Here is a 23,497-nt window from a genome sequence, read left to right as displayed (position 1 = left end):
CTTTCCTCTTCATTACCCATTCAGCAGAATGCAACGCCGGCCTTGAGGGCGACACGATAATGATCCACCTCTGGACCTGACAGTGGAGCAATAAAACACACCCCGCAGAGCTCACAGCCTTGTCTATATAGTATTAAAACAGAGATGGATCATTAAAGCAAACACATTGGGACTTCCTCTCTCCAATCATATCAAATAACTATGGAGATGAAGAATGATTAAAGGTCCCCTATTATACGGTTTTTCATTAATATATTATAGGTCTCAGATATATATGTCTCTGAAGTGTTTAGTTTAAAATACCAAACAGATCATTGTAGCATCCCATAAACCCCTCTGTTTCAGCACTGTTTCAAAAGTGCTGATTCTCTGTCTGTTACTTTAGATGAAAATAAGGAGCCACTCCCCACGCCCCTCTGAGAGATATTTGGTTTAAAAGAACACAATGGTGCTCTAGGAGGAGATTCAGGTGATAAGGTGTGTGGGGGGGTTAACTTGGTTGGTGATTGGCTAATGGTTACACAAGCCAAAAAATCGTTATGACATCATAAAGTGGCCAAAATCTTATCAGCTCATTTTCAGACAGGGTTTTATCTAAATGGATCAGGACAAAAAGAGAGAGAATTTTTTTTCCTGAAACTTTCAGAATCTCTTTACACAGAGGGGACACGTGTTTATTCATAAAAGACAAGAAAAAGTGGATTTTGCATAATAGGTGACCTTTAAGGCATTATGTGTTTTTAAGTTTTGAAAGCTATCAGCCTTCATATTTGTAGGGAAATGTTGATCAAATAGGAAAAGGCTGAAGGAGTAGGGTGTTTTTCTTGAGGCTATACAGATTATCTGGAAGATAATGTTTTCACTTTTTTTTCGGACCTAAAACAAGAAGGAACACTTTTTTCACTGACCCATCATCAGTAAATGTGACTCATCATGACACAAACTAGTCCATATTCACCATGGTTACACAAACATTGATATAACAATAGCAGAGGAAGAATGGAATTTCCCATGCACAAGGCAAGAGCTGGTGATGAGTACTTGAGACAGAAGTCAAACAATGTAAGCTCCGCATGGGGTTAAATGTTTGGCAATGGCTTCTTACTTCTGATCTCAGAGACCAAGTCTAACTGCCTCTCAGACTTGGCCCAGGGGGTTGTCATGGAGACCAAGGCAGGCAGTGACCTTGGCATAGGCTGAATGCCATTTGTCAGATATTGACTCCAAATCTGAAGGAGTGTAAATATGCCTTTTTGGTTTCTCTCTCTTGCCTTTCTTTGCTTGTCATCATCCATCTCCCATTTCCTTCATCCTTCCCTCCGATTGCCCGGATCTCTCTGCTCTCTCTCTCTCTCTCTCCCTCTCTCTCTCTCTCAAACCCTCAACTCCTCTTTCCTTCCATTAGGATGACCTTCAGTGAAACCTGAATGAATTTCTGGCGCTCCTAGAAAAGCTCTGACAGAGGAAAAACAGATAGCATCCATGGGAAAGAAGTGTAAAAAGGAACTTGCATTCCATCACACATCACTCCCTAACATTATTAAGAATATACACTACATTACAGACTGTGTTATACATGTTCCCGGTTCAGTGAATGCCTCACACTTCTAATCTACGACATGCCACCTGACCGGAGCTCTCCGTTTGATTTGTCTGAGCTCTTAATGCCTTCATTGGATGAGCGGCTGGATTTACCTGCACATGGCAGAACCCTCAAGCCATGGCAAGAAAAAAGGTTGGGAAAAGAAAACATTGCTGTTTAAAGCAACATATTTTGATACACATAAGTTAGATATGACCTTATATATTGATGTGCAACACTGATTTTTTTATCGAAAACAAAATCAATCAATGATGATTTTCTGGAGAAAGAGGTAACTACATGAACACCAGACAGAAATGTCTGAATTTGATAGACTGATAAATCAAAACAGGTCATCACATGAATGCAAGAATTCTGTAAAAATGAAATATTGTCCTTTAAATTTGAAACATATCAAACCAAGGGCTAAAAACTAATATCAGAGAGATAGCTATCAATGTCTTCAGAGTAAAGCAAGATCTCCTCATCTGATAAATGATGCATTTATATTTGCCAGGGTATATATGTATACCATTACATTACATATACTGCTTCAAAAAGCACTTTTGTATAGGTTCGAATCATTGTATTTTGGGAAAATTGTTGTTGATATTTTTCTGTCAAATAACATTATATAAGTATATGGGGATAAATGTTACAAATATGACTACAGGCTTCAAGACAGACCTATAATGATGTCCTTATGTGTGTTAGGGCTGCTATGTAATCAGTATTGCAGACCAATAAATGCCAGTTAAAGAGATTGTGGTACATGTTTTATAATGTGTTTTGTGGCTCAGAAGAGGAAAAGAGCATAAAAGACAGAAAAACAGACCAGCAGTCATTTAGCCAAACACACAGCCAGTCAGACACTTGTGCAAGACTGATACCAAATACTGAGTAATAAAAAGGAACCATGGTTACTAAAGAAGTCCTTGTACTGTGTTTGAAAATAAGAGAGTCTGTTTGAAAGTGAAAAGGAGAAGCGAGGAGCGTGGGGTACCATTCTTCACAGCTGTACGGTCTGTGGTGTGTGTGTGTGTGTGTGTGTATGTATGTGTGTGTGTGTGTGTGTGTGTGTGTGTGTGTGTGTGTGTGTGTGTGTGTGTGTGTGTGTGTGTGTGTTTCTGACCTGGGAGATGTGGTTGATGGAGGACTCCATGCGCCGCAGCTGCGAGGCCTGGATGTCCAGCAGCTGCAGCACATTGTTGGCTAAGGCATTGATCTGGTAGGCCACGCTGGCCAGGGACTGGGTGGTGTAGGCTTTGGTCTCTTCCAGAGCTTTCCTCTTGTCCTGGGCCTGTGCATGAAAAGAGATTAGAGAGAACAAAAATGGATGAAAAAAAGATGTAAGAGGAACCCAGTTACTGTTAATACGCTTATTTTGCACATATTGGAAGTGGATGATTCTTTACAGGAGTTTTAAAATGTCCGGCAATTGCTGTAATCAGCTGTTACTATTTTCAAAATGTCAGCTAACATTTTTTCATGATGTTTGATACTTACGTAAGTTATTAATTAATTAGCTTGCAGCTGCTGCCTAAATATGCACCCATATTTCTTTGTATTCTTTATACATTTAGGGAGTTCTCCACCTTTCAAGCCTACAGGCCATGAAGTTTCGATACAAAATATTTCCGCAGTGTATTCCTTAAATGTACAGTAGAATCTCATTGGCATCAGAAGCTGCAAGCGGCCACTAAAATGAATTACCCTGCTGGCAAGTTAGCCTGCTCACAAGGCCAACAAATGAAGAAGAGTGGTTGTTTTAAGTTAACTGAGCTGACAACACAAAATCAAACTACAAATTAATCATGCTTTCCACTTGTACGTGGAATATGGAAATTGGAGCCGGTCCAAAAAAACATTCTGGCCAGGTTAAACTTGTTAGCAATATTTGACAAGAACTATTCTGTGCATACAAATGCTACAACAACATATCCTCAGATAGAAGTTGGACAGTGCTGTATGACTGTTTTAATGAGACCAATAAGACAGAGGTGCCAAAAAAGATTACATTACAACGGTTTTCACTAAGGTACAGCATGGAGCAACCATCTCTATTTATAAGTAAGGATTGTCAAGGTTCTCCTGGAAATAAATAAATATGTCTTCTTCAGGGATGTTTCAGTGGAAATGACTGTTTGGGAACTCGGATATTCTGACAACCCAGTTCAACATTGATGGCACCATAGTACTGATTAGGGATGTCCCGATCACCTTTTTTGCTCCCGATCCGATTCCGATCATTTGATTTTGACAATCTGCCAATACCGACTTTTCTCGATCCGATCTTTATGCAATCCATTAAGAGAAAAAAAAGGTAATAGACAACGGCTGGTCATCAAACGCGATGAATTCAGCTATCTTGGCTGTTATTCTTTTGGCCTTTTCACTGTTCTGGGGCAGTTTCTCTTTCCTCTTAAAAGTCTCTGAAAGTGTCGGTTGTTTCAGTGCCGTTACCTGTGTACTCGTCGTGTTGTTGGTGTTTGTTTCTCAGGTGGCGTATTAGATTGGTCGTGTTGAACGTAGCTCTTTTCTTTCCACCACGCGGAACCTCCGCCTTGCAAACATTGCATCTGGCTGTTACACTGCCTTCGCTTTCAATTTTATAATACTTCCAAACTCCTGACATTTTCTCTGTCCCGACTCCCGAGTCATCAGCTGAACGTAGCCTCTCGTTAGCTTACTGCTACTATTAGACACTGCGCCCACTCTGTTGCCAGATTTGAGAGAAATAAGCAAATGAAAACAAGCCCAAAAGAAGCAACACATACATGATGTTGTGTCATTTTAAACCAAAACTAAGGCCTCAGGATGACTGTAAGACGTGAACATGGTCATTTTTGTTTTGTAACATTAAATAAAATAATACAAATATTTTATAAATAATAATAATTCCCGATCCCCGATTTTTTTCTCCCGATTCCGATCTTTTGAAAATCACGTGATCGGATCGGGACATCTCTACTACAGATAGTTTTCCACAGTTTCATTCTCCTTTCAAATGATTCCAAACAGAGAATAACAACGACGGTTACAGAGAGGCAAAAAGTGGCGTAACCAGAAAAACGGTGGTTTCTGAGGAACCACCTCACATCAAACAGGCTGGGGCAAAGAGCTGAGCTCCAAACTGAGCCATCCTGTTTGATCTCTGCAGGCTCATCACGACGCTGCCACTCATAAAGCGGAGTCCAAAGAGCGCTGCCTGGAAGGGGGGACACTGGACTTTGATAATAAGCTTCCGTAGGTGGTGGTGGTGGAAGCCATGATTACTGGTTGCAGTGGGAAGGGGGTAAAACAGAAAAGGGAACATTTGGTCATAGGAACAACCATGTAACTGCGTGTCTCATTACTGATTCCACTATGGCAGCGCACAACTAATCCTGAAGCAATCCAAAGGGCTAAAAGCTCCTGACCTGGAGAGCTGCTGGCTGGGTGGCTGCAGGAGATGACTGTGTTAGTTGCGTTTCCTTTAGTGGGAATCAGAGCGGCAGATGTGTTGAGTGATAACAGCCTCAGAAAGGAGGAGAGATTCCTCCAGAGGGCTCGGAGCATTAAGGACATCTGTTGAAAACACATTCATTCATGTGTACACACAGACACCTACTACTGACACTGCAATATGCAGTGTGGTAAATGAAGCTACAGCGGCATGAACACATATTAAACAAACAAAACAAAAGAGGATGCAGTTTTTACTTTATAGGGACATTTCTAACAGATTACTGGACAACATATGTGCCTGTGCAGGACTGCTGGCCTACATATAAAGCTGCAAGTTAGAGATCAGTTATATCAGGGGTCTTTATTGAGTTTTACTTAAAATATTAAGTTTGTGTTACAAGTTTGAAGATGTCAGGGCAGGGAGGGTTCCCTGAATACATGCATTGTGGGAAATGATGCTGGGTATCTTGGCATCTGCAGCTTCCTTTATAACCAGTCATTTTTTTAGCAATTTCTAAAAAAGCACCCGTATTCGAATCAACGGACAATATTAAAAAGCTAGTGTACCCATAACTTAGTTTGTCAATATATTTCAGCTGCATAGACAAACAGCAGCAGTGACAATGCAGTTACCCAACAAAAAACTGTATAAGAAATAAGTATATCTATATATTTTTAGAAAGTCTTAATGTAATCATGCTGCTATTTGCTAGGATTTGGAATGCAGATTGCAACATTATAGGAAACTGCTTGATTTACTTGGTTTTAATATCTTACAGCTGTGAAGTGCAGAGACAAGCAGCCTAAATAATAGTGCAACGTCTAAAGAGACACATTTCTGTCCTGCATTTGTTGCAAACATATTCAATTGAGGTATGCTTCCACACAATATTTAGTCAATGTTTTTCAATAGCTACAATAGTACCTTTTAGAAATGTGTCCAATCCTCTGTCATTACGCATGCATTCTGTGTGAATGCTTGTTTCATTCCCCGAGTAACAGCTTTCTTTCATTTTGAATCACAAGGACAGGGCTTCCTATAAGTGAAAGGAAAATGTGTCTGTCTGCAACGGGTAGACCACAATGAACCAACTTATTGTCTTATAAGATGACACAGCACAAGATGAATATCCGTTTCTAATCATAAGCTGTTTACTGGGCACCAAAGAGACCATTAAGAGTCATCCCCTCTACTTTAATTTCCCCAGTGACACAGTGATTACAGCCACAATGAAATCAGATGAATTGGACAAGAAAGCTGATACGCTGAATGGTGACCGAGGTTATGCCTTTCTTTCATGGTTTACATGAGGTTGAATCTTAAGCCTTGCGTTAATCATACTGTAACTGTAATTCTTCAAATCTAGAGCTCAGTCAACACGATCAGTTGCACTAAGAATCTTTTTCTTAAAAAGGAGGATTAAAATAAACTGAGACAACATGTCAGAAAATGGGTAAACGGTGAAATCAGCTTCTTGTCATTTTTCTGAACAGATTAAAAGTGCCCCCCTTCCGCTGGGTAACGCATCGGAAGACAGCTGTCCGTATTTCCTTAAAAAAATGGATTTGTTGTTCAATTACCCAATAATTGTGACTCCCTGTGACATTATGGTATCAACGGATAAGGACTACAATAGATAAACAGAGCTTACTTTGCTTGGGATAATCACCAGAAGAGGAACAAAATGTGTGCTTGCCTAGTACAAAAAGGTAAATAACAGCACCCGAGTGCTGAGTGCTACACAAAGCAGGAGATGCAGAGAATGAGGTGAGCTCCTGGGGCGCTTTATCTCATATTTCTGAGCTGAGTAATGACTGAAAGAGATTGCAGAGTATCCAGGCAGTAGTAGACAGGCTGTCAGCACCTCAGCTGGGTTTAAAAAGGGAGTACAGAGGAATGCACTGTCCTTGTACACACACAAAAATTGTAGCTAGGAGCTGAGGCAAGATAGATAATCTAGAAGCCACTTGAAAACAGCGTCAGAGTCACAGTAGCAATCTTAAATGTTATTTGGAAGCAAAAAGGGAGTGGCAGTGGATTAGTTTCATGGGAAATGTTTGAGGCGTGAACTGGAAAAATTCCTCCAATTTCGACACCCATCCAGTCTGGCAATATAACGGCTATCAGCTAGGGCTGCTCGATTATGGCAAAAATCATAATCTCGATTATTTGGGTCAATAATTGTAATTGCGATTATTAAATGCGATTATTCTTTGACTTTAAAAACATCCATTTATTGGAGAAAAAAATGTGAACAGTATGTTTTTAACAGTTGATTACCCTGAACTTTAAGTATAATTCAACTGAAAAACCCACAAAAAAAAAAAAAAAAAAAAATATATATATATAATCGTTTTATTTCGATTATGTTGTTTTCGTAATCGTTGCAAGCCATAATCGTAATCGCGATTAAAATACGATTAATTGAGCAGCCCTAGCTGTCACTGAAGTCAAATGATGCTTCGTTTTAAACAAGGTGGTGCTTCCAGGGAGGAAAGGATTCAGATTTCCTCCCCCGAGTATAGAAACTGTTCAGGGGTGAGAGGAGGTGTAGCTGCCCCTCCACCCAGAAGCAGAAATAGGAAATGGACAAAATGAGTATTCCTCCGAACATGACTAATAAAAGATCTGGGGAAACGAGACCAAATTGTCTAAATCGAAACTCATGTGGGTTTTTCACTGGATCGTGCCCTCTAAAGTTTTGGAACATCGCAAAAATATTACACAGGGACAAAAATAAAGACTACAATAACATGCTACATCTGTTTGTACGGCACCAAGTATGACAACTCTATACCGTGCAATCCGCCCCTGGATTTGTACAGCTGACAGGCACATTTGTGTTTATGTGCTCCCACTTGGCCAGAGGGGAAATGCACTCAAACAAACAAAAAAACGTTCAGGAATGTTTGGAATCCTGCAACATGTCTTCCAACTTTGAAGTGTTGCTGGAGAGCTCTGCTACAGTGTCAGGAATGAAAAACATACATTGTAAGGGAGCTACCAAACATTTTCCTGTATACTAAACAGTTTAGAAAAGATATAAGAGAGTAGGGCTGTGTGATTATGGCAAAAATCATAATCACGATTATTTGGGTCAATAATTGATATCACGATTATTTTGACCATTATTCATTGACCATTTATTGAACTTTAAAACAAATAATATTTTACCAATAAACAAGATCAACAAATATGATGGAGCGCACTTCCAAAACCATACTAAACATATATTATTAATATGATAAATACAAATAAATTAGACCAAAATAAATGAAATCAAACATGTTGCAGTGCACTGTCACAACCTACTGAAAACTCCTTAACATATAGCCAACATTTTGGTAAAACATATTCATTATTCCACTCAGTTAAACGTTGAAGGCTGGCCAACCGTCATGGTCCAGAAGTAACAGGAAATAAATGTTGAACTACAATTTAAGACCAAATAAAAATGTTTAGGCCACCATGGCAAATGCTGGTAGGGCTGTTCATGTCATCTCTTAAAGATTTTTTGCAAGAAACACCAGCCTGTTTACATGGTCTGGTTTCAGAGATGAGCGCAGGCAGTGACGATATTGCCACCTGTACTGAAGACCCTCAGCCACGCCCCGACACATGGGGTGACGCCGGCCAATCACAAAGCTTTGATGCGTTCATGTGCATTATTCTGGCACAGGAAGATTATGTTACAGGACATTAACGATAAAACAGAATATTGTTGTTCTATTTTTAGACACATCTTGCAATCGACTGGTTGGGCAACCCTGGGCTAGACCATAGGTCTGTTGTGGTGGCAAAGTAGTCAGCTGAAGCCACATCTCTCTCAACTTCCCCACGGCATTTGTCACATAACGCAGGCAGCGCAGACCTGCTGAAATAATACCGAGACGGCATCGCGTAACGCTTGTCCAACGTGTTGACAAGTTGCTTAAAGCCCTGGTTGCTAACAGTGCTAACTGGGCACATATCTTTAGCGATGTGGAATGTAATGGCAAAGTACTTGCAAATAGTGGAAATAGTTTTACCCTTCTTTTTAACGAGTTGCTGCTCTTGTTCTGACATCTTCGCTCGCGCTGAACACTCACAACACATGTCACTCCCACGTGGCCGAGTGGGCTTTTAGGGAGGGGCGAAAGCGCACCCAGCAAAATAATCGTATTTTGTCAATTATGCTGTTTTCATAATCAATACGAATAAAATACGATTACTTGCACAGCCCTATAAGAGAGTTTTCCCTCAAAAACACAGACTAGGAGTGGTGCTTTGTGTAAGCTAAGAGCAGAGTGACTGTAAGTCCAGCTGGAAGGTCGAAGAGCTCACATAGCACTTTGTATCGACTGCTGACCGCTGCAGACTGGACGCGGTGGGATAAGTGAGACAGCTGAGAGCTACTTCTCTGTGGGTGGTTATACTGATGGGGCTGTCTGACATTCAGCAGCTGATTGGGAATAAGGTGGAGCACAAATGAATATGATATGAGAAGAAAGACACATTTAGGATGTGGCTTTTTCCTGGTCAATTCCTGCTATAGTGCACACAGTGATATATTAGAAAACAGATGAAAGGTCAAACCAAATGGTGACTCTGCCAGTTGCATCAAAAAGAGATAGCTTCTTTGTCGCTTCCTACTACGACATCCACTCTACTACATTTCGATGACATATCAAGTTCAGACATGTTCAAAATGCAGAGTCTCGCAAGAGCAATATTGATTGGAGCCATTATAGCAGGTAAGAACTAACATTTACCTTGTTTGTATTAAATCCAAAGCAACACATATGATGTAACCAAATTCTTAACTATGTTTTAGAATTGCCCTTTTTCAAGACATTATTTTCTACTTCACCCAAGTGGCAATGGGACTTCAGATGTATTGTCATGCTAACGTGACTGTATGGCAGCATGGCGTTGAATGAATATGCTACATTCAGCCATGTTTTCTAGTTTTACCTCAAATAAACTGCTGTAAATCGCACTGAGGGTGTGAGGGCATGAAATACTTCAGATGGGTATTTCATTTTTAGGACTTTAAGGAAACTTTAGCTTCAAATAAAGTGACAGCTCCGATGCAGTTTAGAAAAGTTGCAGGGATATCGAGGAAACTAGTCAGTGTAAAGCTGTAGAAAGCTTATGCTTGCAATGAATATAACATGACTTAAAATAAATGTTGCAAATACTTCAGTTGTCCACCAGCAATCACTGACACATGTATCCACTGCGAAAGGTCCTGCTCAGAACATAATCTTAGTTACAGTTACATTTGAGGATAACACTCATTCTAAAACAGATCTCATTAAAAACCTATTCAGAATCAGTTCACATCCAAACGTTTAAATATGAGGCTGTGAGAAACTTAGCGCCACCTGAAAAGCCCTTTGTGGTGAAAGCAACACTGGGACGTGTTAAGCATAAGTAAAACCTGCAGTCTTAACTTTAATCCATTCTTGAGTTAGCTTGTAGCTCTTTGAAAAACAAAAACTCTGCAGTACACTATTTGAATTCCTAATTCCTCCGGGGCAGATGGAGGCTGACTGAAAGGCCATAAGGTCTACCTGACCTTGAAGATCTGCCAGCGCACAATTAACAATTCCTTCAATATGTCAGGCAGGAGACACAAAGGGGAAGTGTGCACATGGAGGACACTCATTAACCTTTCAGCAGTGACTTGTGAAGGGGTTTGGCAGAAAGTTAAACTCCTGGAAAAACAAACTCAACTGATAAACAAATAAACACAACCACATGAGTATTTCAGAAGCTTTTCTTCCCGTTTGCTTCCTCATCCTGACACAGAAAGTGTTTGGGCAGATTCTTCACACTTTAACAGAAAAAGTGTTAGCTATCAACAACCTGACACTACTATGGCATAAATACAGTCAGAGAGACTGATACAAAGATGTCAGTATAAGCCTAATTCCTCTAAACTCCTACAGTCTAACCAGACTTTAACAGATCAGTCCAACAGTTTGGACCAAGCCATCTCCGGTCAGCTGAGGGGGAAAGAGTGACAGGTGGTCCAAAAGGATGAATGGGCCCAAATTGTAGGCGGAGAGCCGCTATAGGCCTCAGCATGATGGGAGAAAAACCAGGCCACTCGGCAGAGGGAGAGATGGAAAGAGACTCAAAAAGAAGGACAGGAAACAGGGACTAACCCAGAGACAGAGCAGTGTTGAAAACAAATATACCACCTGCTCTCTTCCAGGGTAGCATTAATAAACCTGGAAAGCAGCGCAGGACAGGTAAGGTTATATGACCAGGACACAGAGGCTACCTGCATCGATTATCACATGTCAGCCCTCAGTTCAAAGCTGCTTATTTAGGAGCAGAACTAGAAGTGGGCATCATGCTGGCTCAGCAGGGAGCGTCACATGCTCTTGAGCTTGCGACATTCATCCGATCTGACCTCTTGATTTGCCATACATCTTACTTCCATTTCCCTATTCCCTGGTACTGTATTCCGATTATTCAGCCATTCCTCCAAAATTCCTGGTAATGGCACAAAATCAATTTCAGAAAATATATTACCCACATGTTTTGTAAGTGGAAGGATAAATACAGTATGTGGCCATTTTGAAAGGGATATGATGGGGCTACAATATATTATGATATATATAGATATGAGATATCAAGCCATATGCTCAAAGAATAACATGTAACCAAGCTTTAAATACCAATAGGCTGCTGACACAAGAGGTTTTTAAATGAGGTATTGTACTTGTCAGTACTATCAATTGACTGTTTGAGTGTTTAAACAATTCATTACGGCAAATCTATGGCAAAATATGATCATTATCAGAGCTCGCAATTACATAAATGGATCGTTTAAATTGCTCTTAGACTTAATCCCAAAGATATTTGATTTACAATCATATGAAAAAGGAAGGCTACACATCCATAAGATGCCTATACATTTTCTGTCAATAAATCAATCAAAAACAGCCTAGTATCTAAAAAAAAATCCCTCTCAGTGTGTCTTCCTGCCAACATGGCCATGTGGCCTACTCTGCATACAGTGCATGTGCCCTTGTCCCAGAGGTTAAACAAAGTGACAATACCGAAAATGAGCCAAATAAATGTAAATGGTGCAGCAGGTAACATGTTGTTTTTCTTCAGTGAGACTACCCTGAATGGATGAGAATAAATAAGAAAAATATAAATAAGAAACACTAGATCCGTCAGATTCATCTCTGTGCGTGTATCTTCATTTTAAAAGGGTGTTTTGGCTCTATTTTTAAAGGCACTTCCTGAAGGCATTTCCAGGGAGGCAGTCTCCGGTCAGCGGGGCAAACAGGAAACATAACTCTGAGCTGTCAGTGTGTCATAAGTTACACACGGTTTTAAACACTCAAACAAAAGTCACTATCAAGTAGAAAAGTAGGGCAGTGATTTGTTTTTCTTACTTAAAGACAGTTTTCTCCATCTGCTTCAGCCTGCTGAGCCACACTACGAGTCACTGAACACTTCCAACACCACAGCCTCCATGACAGGAACACAGAGAGGAGAGGAGGGATGGAAATGTGAAGGAGGAGTGCTGAAAGGACGAGCGGATTCATGCTGAGGCATGTTGATATGTGCGGGGTTTAGTTCAGAGTGCACAGTGTATGCGTCTGTGATTGTGTGTGTGTCTGTCTGAGGCAGAGAGAGAGTGTATCTGCAGCACACAGAGGGATTATGAAAAGTGCACTGTTAGTCTGACACTCGTTTCACACAGAGCGCGCAACGTGTGCCCAAAAGCCTAAAATCCTGGTTTATTTACATCAGCGTTTAAAAAGAGTGCTCTAACTAAACACAAGGACAGACGCACAAAACATTTGATAGCCTTTAGCTTGTGTTAGATCACATACTGTACATCCTTTTACATCTTTTTAGTTCGGATCTTGGTTCAGATCAGATCTTTTGATGATATATGATCGTTATGGAGCGTCTTCCATTTACCAAATGTACACACACTGAAATGGTGATGGATAATACAGAGTAGGGCTGCTCGATTATGGCAAAAATCATAATCTCGATTATTTGGGTCAATAATTGTAATTGCGATTATTCATTGACTTTGAAAACATCCATTTATTGGAGAAAAAAAATGTGAACTGTATGTTTTTAACAGTTGATTACCCTGAACTTTAAGTATGATTCAACTGACAAAAAAAAAAAAAAATGAAAAAAAAAAATCATTATTTCAATTTTCGTAATCGTTGCAAGACATAATCGTAATCGCGATTAAAATACGATTAATTGAGCAGCCCTAATACAGAGGTTGTCAGATGTAAATATAATTTCAGTTCCTTATTGAACAAGGATGCGTCCTCGTGTTTTAATAATGTAGATTGTCTACGTTGTCTAACTGTAAATTAGTTTGACAAAGTACTGGCTAATGAGCAAGAGAACTGTGTCAGTATTGACCTTAAATATAGGGCCATGGATTTAAAAGCAAGTACTTCTAGCAATACAGATAAAAACCGTATAGTTATTCCTATTGTTTCATCTAACAAATGCAAAGTTATACATTGAATCAGGTATTATCTAACCACCTATGTTTTGTGGAATACCAAAGTCAACTTCTAGTAGTTTACAATAATCTCTGCGCCAGACACATCTCCTTATTTGTCAGTATGTAGGTTTGCCATCCAGCACTACAAAAAAGTAAGGGTTGTCATTTTGCTAGGAATGTGCTTTAAAAAAGTCATCAATGATCAGTGACAAAGTTGGGCTATTGGAAACTGTTGTTTGGACAGAAAATAACAGCAGTGCTAATCTTCAAAACTCCCTGCAAAAAAGTTTGGTGAAAATTTGACAAAAAAACATTGCTTCTACTTTCTTATAGATCTTGTTACTGAGTCATTGTGGGAAATCAGTTTTCAATGGCCCTATCTCATGTCAGAGTGTGCTGTGGTAAACAAGATCCACAACAAGGACATTTAGTTATTACCCTTTATTAAAACCATCATGGGGAGAAACAAAAAAACGTCATCAACTTCATTAAGGGGCACAATGGATCGACCATGATAAGCTTCTTGTTCTGTAGTGTCTGCGAGGGTTACAGCAACATTCAGAGCTGAGCTTCACAATACCACATCATCTGAGGACAATACAAAAACTAAATTACAGGGAGTCCTTGGGGAGTACAGCTGGAATGGACACACCCTCTGCAGCTGATATTGTGGGTTGTGTGTCTTCCTGTTAAACTTTTTTTTTTCACAAACCACAGTTTGTGTGTCACCCAGTGCACTTTCAAAAAGCAGCTCTGGCTTTTTTAGATGTGGCTTACCACAGATATATTTACACGAAAATACAAAATGATGTATGACGTTTCGCTGAGAGTCATTTCATTATGACACATGTACAATGGTCAAAACAGGAACTTTAATTACAGAATGAGCTACTTTGGCAAAAATAACTAAAATAACCGGGGAGAAAGCTGTGATGCCCCATTAAAACCAAAGTAAGGTCTGTTTCCATGAATAAGTTGAGAAAAATCAATACCGCCAACCTTTATTGACCAACTAACAAATGCTTTACATTCCTCCCTCAGCCTAGTTGCAAGCCTGCAAACCAAGCTTAAATAAACTCTCCATAAAGCTGCCTTCCACAGATTTCGAAGCATTTATAAAGGCTTTAATGTTGCATTAAAATGTGTTTAATAGTTACATATAATTCAGCAACAATAAAAGCCATGCACTGGCATAGAATAGTGCTTACAAGTTAATAATGTAGCCAATACACCTCCAATGTTTTATTTCTGTAGTATCCCAATGGGGACTGTTGTGGTTTTAAATGGTGAGTTGAATGACCTTATGGAATGGCATGGACTGCTCTGTGCTACTACAATATTCATGTAGACGTGTACTGTCAGTGACATTTAGTTTCCCACAAATCTAGGCTTGCATGTCAATGCCAACCAATGTCCTGGTCAATGTCAATAAGGGGGGAAAACTAAATAAAATATCTTGCTGGTGTCTTTACATTTAAAATTTAAAATTGTAACAGCTAAAACTTGCTGCTGTAACGTTAACACTCAAAGGCCTCCCTATCAGCAGTGAGAGTGGAAGCAGTTTTTGAACCGACCCACTGTAATAATAAAAAAGTAGACACACCCTCAGTAAACGGAATAAATGTGATTAATAGTTCGAAAAGATACAATATCTAAATATCCCGCAGTTGTAATGGCATCAGACTGGTATTACAGCTCCAAGCTTTGGGCGGAGGAGATCATTCCGGCTTCTTTATCCACATTTCCTGTCCCAACAACCAATTCAATCCGGAGCTTTTCACGACAAAAGGAGGTTGAAGATAACGTGCTAACTCACTTACCTGGACATAATTGTTCTCGCAGTAGTCTGCTACTCTGGTAAGGTTTTGGTAACTCTCCACAAGCGCTCTTTTACCGGCTGGAATCTCTTCCTCTAACAACATTTGTAGCTCTGCCATCTTACATCTCCCCACAGAGCCTCCCTTCCCTCTGCTTCCCTTTGATTCAAACAACCACTAGCCCAGCTCCGCTTCGGAAAAAAAAATCCTCTCCGCCTGCTATTGTGGGATTCCTGCCCTCGCTTTGGCGTAACCTCAACCCGAAGATCGTATGTGCACGGGAAGAGTACTCGCTCGACTGTTTATACATAGGATCAGTGTTTTCTCTGCTAGCAAGGCATCAGCATCATGCGTGGAAGTACATTTACTCACAACTGACCATTTTTACTAGTTTTAAGCGGTTTTAAGGTATGTATTGTCATGTGCACAACAACTCTACAGAAGAAGCCCTTCGCATTTAAATGTTGGATCTCAGGCTTAAACATCAAAGTGGTACATACCCATTAATGCAATATTTGTAATATAATATACATTTTTGCAAAAGTGGTCATTCTGCACAATGAGAACTTACTTTAGTACTTTACGTATGTTGACTTGAGTAAAGATTTGAATGGTCATTTTGTATTACTGATTTTCACATATTAGCCTGCTAATTCTACTTAAGTAGGCTATAGATATGAGGTATTTGTACACATTTGAGAACCGGAACTAGTTAATTTTGACATTTTTCTTACATAATATGTTTCAAGTTTAACAGTAACTCAATTATCAAACTGATTGTTGTACATTTTTGACAAAATGCAGATCTAGATATTTTTACGAAGATGTGTGGTGATCGGAATTAAAGACAAAGTGAGAGCTCTTGTTGTTCACTCCCGTCCACCGATCACCCTTCCAACAGTAGAAAAAACATGGATCCCGCTTAGGGAGTTGTGGTAAATGTAGTTCTACCCTAAACTGTTACTATGTGTATCGTTTATATTATATAAAGATCGCATTTAAATATTATACACTAACATGTCTTATTCTATAGCTGGAAATACTTTTCTTGTTTATTCAGTACATGATTTGTTTTTATCCAAAAGCCGCTTTCATTTCTTAAAGCCTGCTCCAAACTACATTTTCACGCAAAGGATTGTGGACCTAGTAGGAAATGTTGATATCTAGTAGAAGACTACAATTACCAGAGTGCATCTCTATCTGGCATTATACACTGTTGATGGCGTCTGGTCGAAGGCTAAAGACAGGTCGCCTTCTGACAAACAGATAGAACGGTATTTTACATTAACGGTACGTATCATCGTCTTAGAGCTTTTTCGTCGACAGTTTATAAATAAATGTTGTATTTGTCACACATATATAGGCAGTTTGACGTGTGTCGCATAGCTTATTGTGTGTCCTAGAAACACAACCTCCTCCTATTGGTGGTCACACCAGACTGTAAATACAACAACTTGCCAGTTTAGCTAGTCGCATTAGCATAACAAAAGTCTGGCTGTATGCAACAACTGTTATAAAGAGCTAGCATACATGTTATTGTGGAAGTCCGCTTTTCGCATATTAGTTCTCATATTTTAACGTATGTTTATGTACTGTCTTTCTGTTAGTTTTTTGTTGACAATCTCAGTTTGACACAATGGAGGTGGAGAGTGTGGAAGTGGAGGATGAGAGGCGTTTGACCCTCGTGAGGTTCGAGGCTGCATTAAAAGTGATTAAGAGTTTACCCCCGAATGGTAAGTGAACAAAACAGTCGATATTTACATCATTTAGACCAGTTCATGGATTTAAAATAGGGTACAAACAGAATGGTGGCAAGCATAGTCTGATGCAGTGCAACAGCTTGGTCTACTTTTGAGCTCGTGCGATTTAAAAGGCCTAATCCACTTTACTAACAGTGTTCAGAGATTTGCTTTAGTGCCAGCAATCTACAACCTATTGCAAGATACATGTTTAAGTCAAATTGTGTTTAATGAAATGTCATTTATTTTCCTCAGGTCCCTTTCAGCCATCCAATGATATGATGCTCAAGTTCTACAGTTATTATAAACAAGCCACTGTTGGTGCATGCAATATACCCCGACCTGGCTTCTGGGATGCAGTTGGCAAAGCGAAATGGTAATTATACTGTCAGTCAATTAGTTTGTAATGTTATTATCTTAATACACATAGGTCATTACATTCTTTGAACAGTTTATGGGGAAAACATTAGTGTCTTACAATGTTCTCTGAATCTGCTGACATTTAATTCAGCATAAACCAGCGAGTGTTTGTGCACACTGCACAACATGTTGTTTTTGGCCCACTTTGACCTCACTGTGCAATACGACACGGTACAATCATCTCCACTGGGGTTAGGGCTCTACTGATTCTCTCTCTTTAATCTTAAGTTGTGTTAGGGGATCTTTGGACTCTTGGAATGTAACCTCTTACCCACTAGCCTGCACAGTTTCTCTCATGGTCCCATCAGGGTGGGGATTTGCAAGTTTATCAAAAACTGTAAAAACGCTTGTTTTAAGGTGGAGTCTGAAATATTTATTCTCAAAACCCATACAAATATCCCCTCCACATTCACTTTTTTGCAATAATGTTGTGTGAAACTTTATTTGTATCCAATTGACCTAGCCAGGTAAAATTAGATTTGATTCTAATTGCAGACAATACCAATTTAAGGAATAACTTTTGTTACCAATGAATAATTACATTTCAGTCGACCTTTGAACCTCTGTCTCGACACATCAACCTTCCATCAACTGAGCATGTTTACAAAAAAATACTGGCCCAGAAGTCTTCAAAGCAAATCTTCTCGCTGGCATCGATGCTTTACTGGTTCTACTTGTTTAAGTTGTATCATAATGCTGTTTTTGTTTTAATGTGATAGGGATGCGTGGAGCTCTCTTGAAGATATGTCAAAAGAAAAAGCAATGGCAGGCTACGTTGATGAAATGAAGCTGGTATGTTACTTTTCCTGACCATGTAACGATTGCATAATATAGTATATTAAAGTCAAACCTTTTATTGTTATTGTTTTGAGCTAAACATCACTGTCATTGACACTGCATTTGTTTCTGTATTTGATGCGTAGATCCTGGAAGGTATGCCCATGACAGATGAGGTGGAGGAGTTACTACGTGTCCTCGGCCCCTTCTATGAGCTGATTGACGATAGGAAAAAGATCACACAGATATCAGACCTGAGCATGGGTAGGTTTTTAATCACCACCTTTTACTTGGCGTGTCATGTCAATAACAGCATGTGGATCTTAACCTTTTTATAATTTGCCTCTTTTTATATGCTCAGCCCGTTTGACACAGTTTGCTAGGCAAATGGATGGCAAGTATATTGCTGTGTAAATATTTGAGTCTGGTGATATAGTTTTAGTGAAATAGTATTTGTCTGGAGTTGTAGATTAGATGCTTTTGGTGCTTAGTAGCACTTGGTGGATTAGTATTACAGAACATGGGTCTTATTACATTTACATAAACTACATAAGGGTTTTGCAAACATCCTTGGTCTAAGTCGTTATCTAGTTTTGATTAAAATCTTCACGTTAATAAAGTATTAGTAACCTTAACCTCAAAGGAAGCATTCCTTTGTGTTTATGGTATTGAAATGAAATCATTTTTTCTGCACAGGGTTTGGTTCAATGGTGAATGCAATGCCATCGAAGAGCATCGCAAAGAGCATCGTCAGAACAATGAAGATGAACGGCAACCTGGAGACTCGTCCTGCCAGGCTCAAGGCAAAGGAAGTGAAGGAAAAGTCAGAGGAAGAAACACAGGATGAAGAAGAGGAGGAGGAGGAAGTAGAGGAGGAAGAAGAAGAGGAAGAAGAAGAAGAAGAAGAGGAGGAAGAAGAAGTCGAAGAAGAAGTGATAAAGGAGGTCAAAAAAGGTAACCACGTTATCAATACTGTGTCCAACAGTACTGTAAAAAAACATTTAGTTGACTTTTTTGGGGATTCATTTCAGACAAGAAATCAGCAGTTTCTCAACCAAAGAAGAAGAGTTCAACCAAGAGACACAAAGTGCCTCTTTCCAACGGTAAAGTGTCCAACGGGGTCACCCATCTGACCAATGGGAGTCATCCCAAGGGCGGTCTGAACGGTGTCCCCTCTCAGGAGGGCTCAGTCGCTGAGCCTCTGCTCAACGGTCACCACACAGGTGAGGTCAGCTATGACAGCATTCTGTTCTCTTTTAAATCTTGCATTGTGTTTCTGAGAACTGTGCACCATGTGATCAATTAAACTGCTAAACAGAGCTGTGGCAACTCAGGGACTGAATCTTAGCACTTTACACATCAGCTGCTCCTTTTAATGGACTCAATTATTGGATCAAATGGCAAAACTAAAATATAGTGAATGTTGCTTTCCTCCATGCCACTTAGTTACATTCCAGTATGAGTCTGAGCTTCTTTTTTCCCCTCTTCTTGCCTTTTGTACTGATGTCAGATCCTGGTTTAGATGTGTCTGGTCCCAGTCAGCTGGCCAGTGACTCAGACAGCGAAGTCTATTGTGATTCTGTGGACCAGTTCGGACAGGAAGAGGCAAGTAGCAACCTGTTTAGCACAGTGTTTGTAGCTACTTGGTTGTCATACATGAATATTTAATGTACATCTTCTCCAGGGCTCAGAGCATAACCAGTCTTTGGACGACCTGGATGAAGACGAGAACCACGTCTTGTCCCCTTTAGAGGAGCCCCAGGACGATGTTGACGGTGCACCAGAGGGCATCATGTGTGGAGGAGAAGATGGAGAGAACGGTGGAACAGTGTCGCAGAGACAGAGACTGAATGCAGATATGTCTAACAGCTCTTTGGTCAGAAGAGAAGGAGGTAAGGTTTTCTTAAATAGGGCATTTATGCTCCACACAGCATTCCGAAAAAGGCAACTGTATATTTTTCTTTTTTTGGCTGTTTGCAAACATCAATTCTAAGTAATTTCTGTGTTTTTAGGCTCCAGGTCTCCAGACCATGGCTCTGGATCTCTGATGCCCATGTATGGTGGTGGAGATGGGGACAGGGAGCGCTGGGGGGGAGCTGTCACACCCGGAAGCCTGAATGAGCAGATAGTTGTAGCGTTGGCTAGACTGCAGGAGGACATGCAGAGCGTCCTGGACAGGCTGCACACCCTGGAGGCTCTGACTGCAAGCCAGGTCAGACCCCTCTGTCCTCTCATCATAAGAAAAACATCTCTGTTAATTTTCTGGTCCTCTTTGAAAGGAATCTGAATACTTTTTAGGATTAGGCTATTGCCTGACAAAATAAGCTGTATAAATATGTGAACTAGGAACCTGAAAAATTATATTGGTATTGTTTTACTATCTTCTACCATTTTATAAACCTTTAACAACAACCACGTACTACTTCCTGTGCTTTTAAACGGCAGGTAAAGTCTATAAATATCTCCCAGATGCAGCTATTTGATGCGTGTACATCAACCGCACTTTCAATTTAGAATCAACCATATAGAAAATCTTCCATTCTTCATTCTAAACTTTTAAACTTTTTCATTGAGCATTAAGGGGCAAAGTACCCCGTCTAAAAATAGCATAGATTAGGCTTAGATAAATAAAACCCTTGTACTTTGGCACTGTAGACATTCAGACTTTTGTTCTTTTATTTTTGATTCCTTACCCTGCAGGCAAGATCAATGTCTCTGTCTCCAACTTGTGGATCAAACCCGGTGAATAAGAAGAGTCGGGTGAGCAGTTTTAAAATACATTTTACTATATATATATATATATAAAAAATATATAAATATATTGTTTAAAAAAAGAAAATCACTTTTCACCAAAACCATGTTTTATCTTATTTGAAAGATGTATGATCATTAGTGGTAACCTAAATGATTTGAACTAATCCCAATTGGTATTAATTATTCATATTTCCCCCCAGAAACCATCCTGGTGGCCTTTCGACATTTCTCCGACCAGTTTGGCCTTTGCTGTTATTTGGCCCTTTGTTGTACAGTGGCTAATCCGCCTATACCTGCAAAGGAGGAGAAGGTATTTTTTTTTAAATAAAGTTATAATCTTCAATATTAAAATGTGTATTTGCTAAACCATATTTAACTTCTTAACTTTCTTATTCCCTTGTAGAAGAATCAACTAAAACCTGCTCACACCCATGCACATAGAGGATACAGAGGAGTCCTCTAAATGTCTTTGGTTGGGTTGCTAATGGCTGTAACTCCCCCCTGCTTAGACCCACAGCCCAGCAATTTGCTTTTGCACTATGAAGACGGAGCCTAGAGTAATGAGTGAGAGGGAGCCATCTCTCAAGTAGTGTGGATGTGGAATCAAATAGTAACATGAATGTAAGGAGTTGCAGCCTGTGATTGTACACGCTTTTTAAGATGATGCCACTGGACCAGATTATTTTTCTCTAAGAAATGGTTTGTGTTGAGAGGTGGAACTCATAGTCAACGTTTCCTGCTTGTTTATAAACCAACGACAGCAGCATCTCAATTACAGCTCTCGGAGAAAAAAATTAAGAGACCACTGCACATTTTTCTTCAATCGCAATCTCTACATGTATGGCAGCCATTCCATTCTAGTGTCTGTTGAATTCCAACACAGATAAATGTTGTCAGTAGTCTATAAAATAAACACATACCTATAAATAGTGAAACCAGAGAAACTGATGATTTTGCAGTGGTCAATACACATTTTTCCAGTGCTGTATTTCTATAACTAAGGCTGTGTTGCACATAAAATGGGCTTGATACTTATTTTTCTTTTAAACGTAGTGCTTGATGTGGTTAAACATTTTCACAATTCTCTGTCATTAGTTGCCCAGGCAATGCTGCTATAATAATTGTAGTTCAGAAAGGAGGACTGAAAAATGAAGTGTAAAAAACTAAAAATATATTGATGTGAGATTTTTTTTTAATTCTGAGATTAATTTAATATTTATTGCTTTTAGAAAGTTACAATGAAGGCATTGCTCACCAGATTTCAGCTGTATAAATTAGGTTTTCGTGGCCACTAAGTTGTATGTGTATGTTAGACAAGGTTATTAATATGCTTTCATCACCTGTCCTGCTGCATATCAATCTGTGCTTTATGTCATATTGGTATCTACTTCAAATTGTTTTCCAAATCGAAGAAGTGCCTCATCATCATTAAGGTACATTTATACTGTAGGTGGCATTATGGTTTCTTACATTGACAAATTGTAGCATAATTGTTGCTGTGCTGGACCAAATTATCACTAATCATAATACTTTAGCCTTTAGGTGATGAAAATGAGAATCTACACAGCTGTCCAATTATTAATGCATAATACATGTCACTGTTGTTTGACCTGTCAAGTTTTTCTATATTGTATAATTTTAATGCGTGATGTAATATGTTTGTGCAAAGATTTTGTGAGTGATATGGTTAACATGATGTGTGCAAATAAGTGAGATCTATGTATATTCTATACAATAGCTGTACAGTTCAGATTAAAATGCAGTATTTTAATTGCATTCTCATGTATTATGGATATAGAATACTATATAATTTACAGGTTTTGCATCTGCAATAGCACTAATCTTCCAGAGCCATTATGTTTTAATAAAGAAGTAATAGTTTATCTTTCTACTAAAATTGTGCTAAGGTTTAATCAGCCTGTGGACAGAGTGGTGTTACAGTTTGCATGTGATAATCCAAGCCTCAAATAAAGTTTTCATAAACTATGTTGTTGTTTCCAGTATCTTTTGAAAGGAATTGTATGATATTTAGAGCTGTCTTTTCTAAAATTGGTGAGAAGACTGAAAACGATTAATATTGTACCTTAAAAATGTGCTACAGCTAGCAGAGCTTTAGCTTAGCTCAGCATAAACAGGTTGAAAAAGATTAGCTTCAAACAGTAACAAATTAGCATGACAGCACCTGGTTAAAAAAAAGATTACCCACACTTAACCTCTGTAAAGCTTTAATTTGTCAGTTAAACTTTGTATTGATTTAAAAAAATGATAGGCCTATATAGGCTATATAGCTTTGGGCGGAACCAACTAAGCATTGCTAGCTAACTGGCTGCTACTCTTGCATAACCAGACATATCTGAAAATTGCTTGAGAAAGGAGCTGCCAACTGTATATTCATATTTATCTTATTTAACTTTTGTTAAAACAAGCTATTAGACAATATTTAAACTTTTCCTTCAGGCACTAAACATA

At 39.2% G+C, this 23,497-nt stretch overlaps 2 protein-coding genes across 11 annotated transcripts in view; one reads left to right on the top strand and one right to left on the bottom strand.

Moving 5' to 3' along the window:
* abi1a (abl-interactor 1a) overlaps positions 1-15,572 on the bottom strand; it is a 55,659-nt gene extending 40,087 nt beyond the window's left edge. For 5 of the 10 annotated variants that reach the window (XM_034213971.1, XM_034213974.1, XM_034213970.1 and 2 more), the window contains exons 1-2: positions 15,342-15,568; positions 2,715-2,882 (exon numbers count right to left, since the gene is read on the bottom strand). In XM_034213971.1, the coding sequence (XP_034069862.1) occupies positions 2,715-2,882; positions 15,342-15,458 (285 nt within the window). In that variant the 5' untranslated portion in view covers positions 15,459-15,568. Of the gene's footprint in view, positions 1-2,714; positions 2,883-15,341 lie in introns of all 10 variants that reach the window. The other 5 variants (XM_034213966.1, XM_034213968.1, XM_034213973.1 and 2 more) reach the window with 3 other exon arrangements.
* A 621-nt stretch (positions 15,573-16,193) lies between these two features.
* acbd5a (acyl-CoA binding domain containing 5a) lies at positions 16,194-23,014 on the top strand. Its single transcript, XM_034213976.1, has 13 exons — positions 16,194-16,628; positions 16,946-17,071; positions 17,333-17,453; positions 18,217-18,289; positions 18,421-18,538; positions 18,971-19,228; positions 19,306-19,497; positions 19,785-19,879; positions 19,959-20,166; positions 20,287-20,486; positions 20,975-21,034; positions 21,229-21,338; positions 21,432-23,014. The coding sequence occupies exons 2-13, from the start codon at positions 16,975-16,977 to the stop codon at positions 21,442-21,444; spliced, it is 1,545 nt and encodes a 514-aa protein (XP_034069867.1). The 5' UTR covers positions 16,194-16,628; positions 16,946-16,974; the 3' UTR covers positions 21,445-23,014.
* The last annotated feature ends 483 nt before the right edge of the window (positions 23,015-23,497 follow it).

This window comes from Gymnodraco acuticeps, unplaced genomic scaffold (genome assembly GCF_902827175.1).
Source record: "Gymnodraco acuticeps unplaced genomic scaffold, fGymAcu1.1, whole genome shotgun sequence".
Lineage (NCBI taxonomy): Eukaryota > Metazoa > Chordata > Actinopteri > Perciformes > Bathydraconidae > Gymnodraco > Gymnodraco acuticeps.
This window is presented reverse-complemented; position numbering and strand designations above follow the sequence as displayed.

Excerpts from the sequence above, each read along its gene's own strand:
- acbd5a (XM_034213976.1), top strand. The coding sequence starts at position 16,975 with ATGGAGGTGGAGAGTGTGGAAGTGGAGGATGAGAGGCGTTTGACCCTC. Across the intron at positions 18,539-18,970 it reads GATATCAGACCTGAGCATGG|GGTTTGGTTCAATGGTGAAT; the intron begins GTAGGTTTTTAA and ends TTTTCTGCACAG. Across the intron at positions 19,498-19,784 it reads GCTCAACGGTCACCACACAG|ATCCTGGTTTAGATGTGTCT; the intron begins GTGAGGTCAGCT and ends TACTGATGTCAG.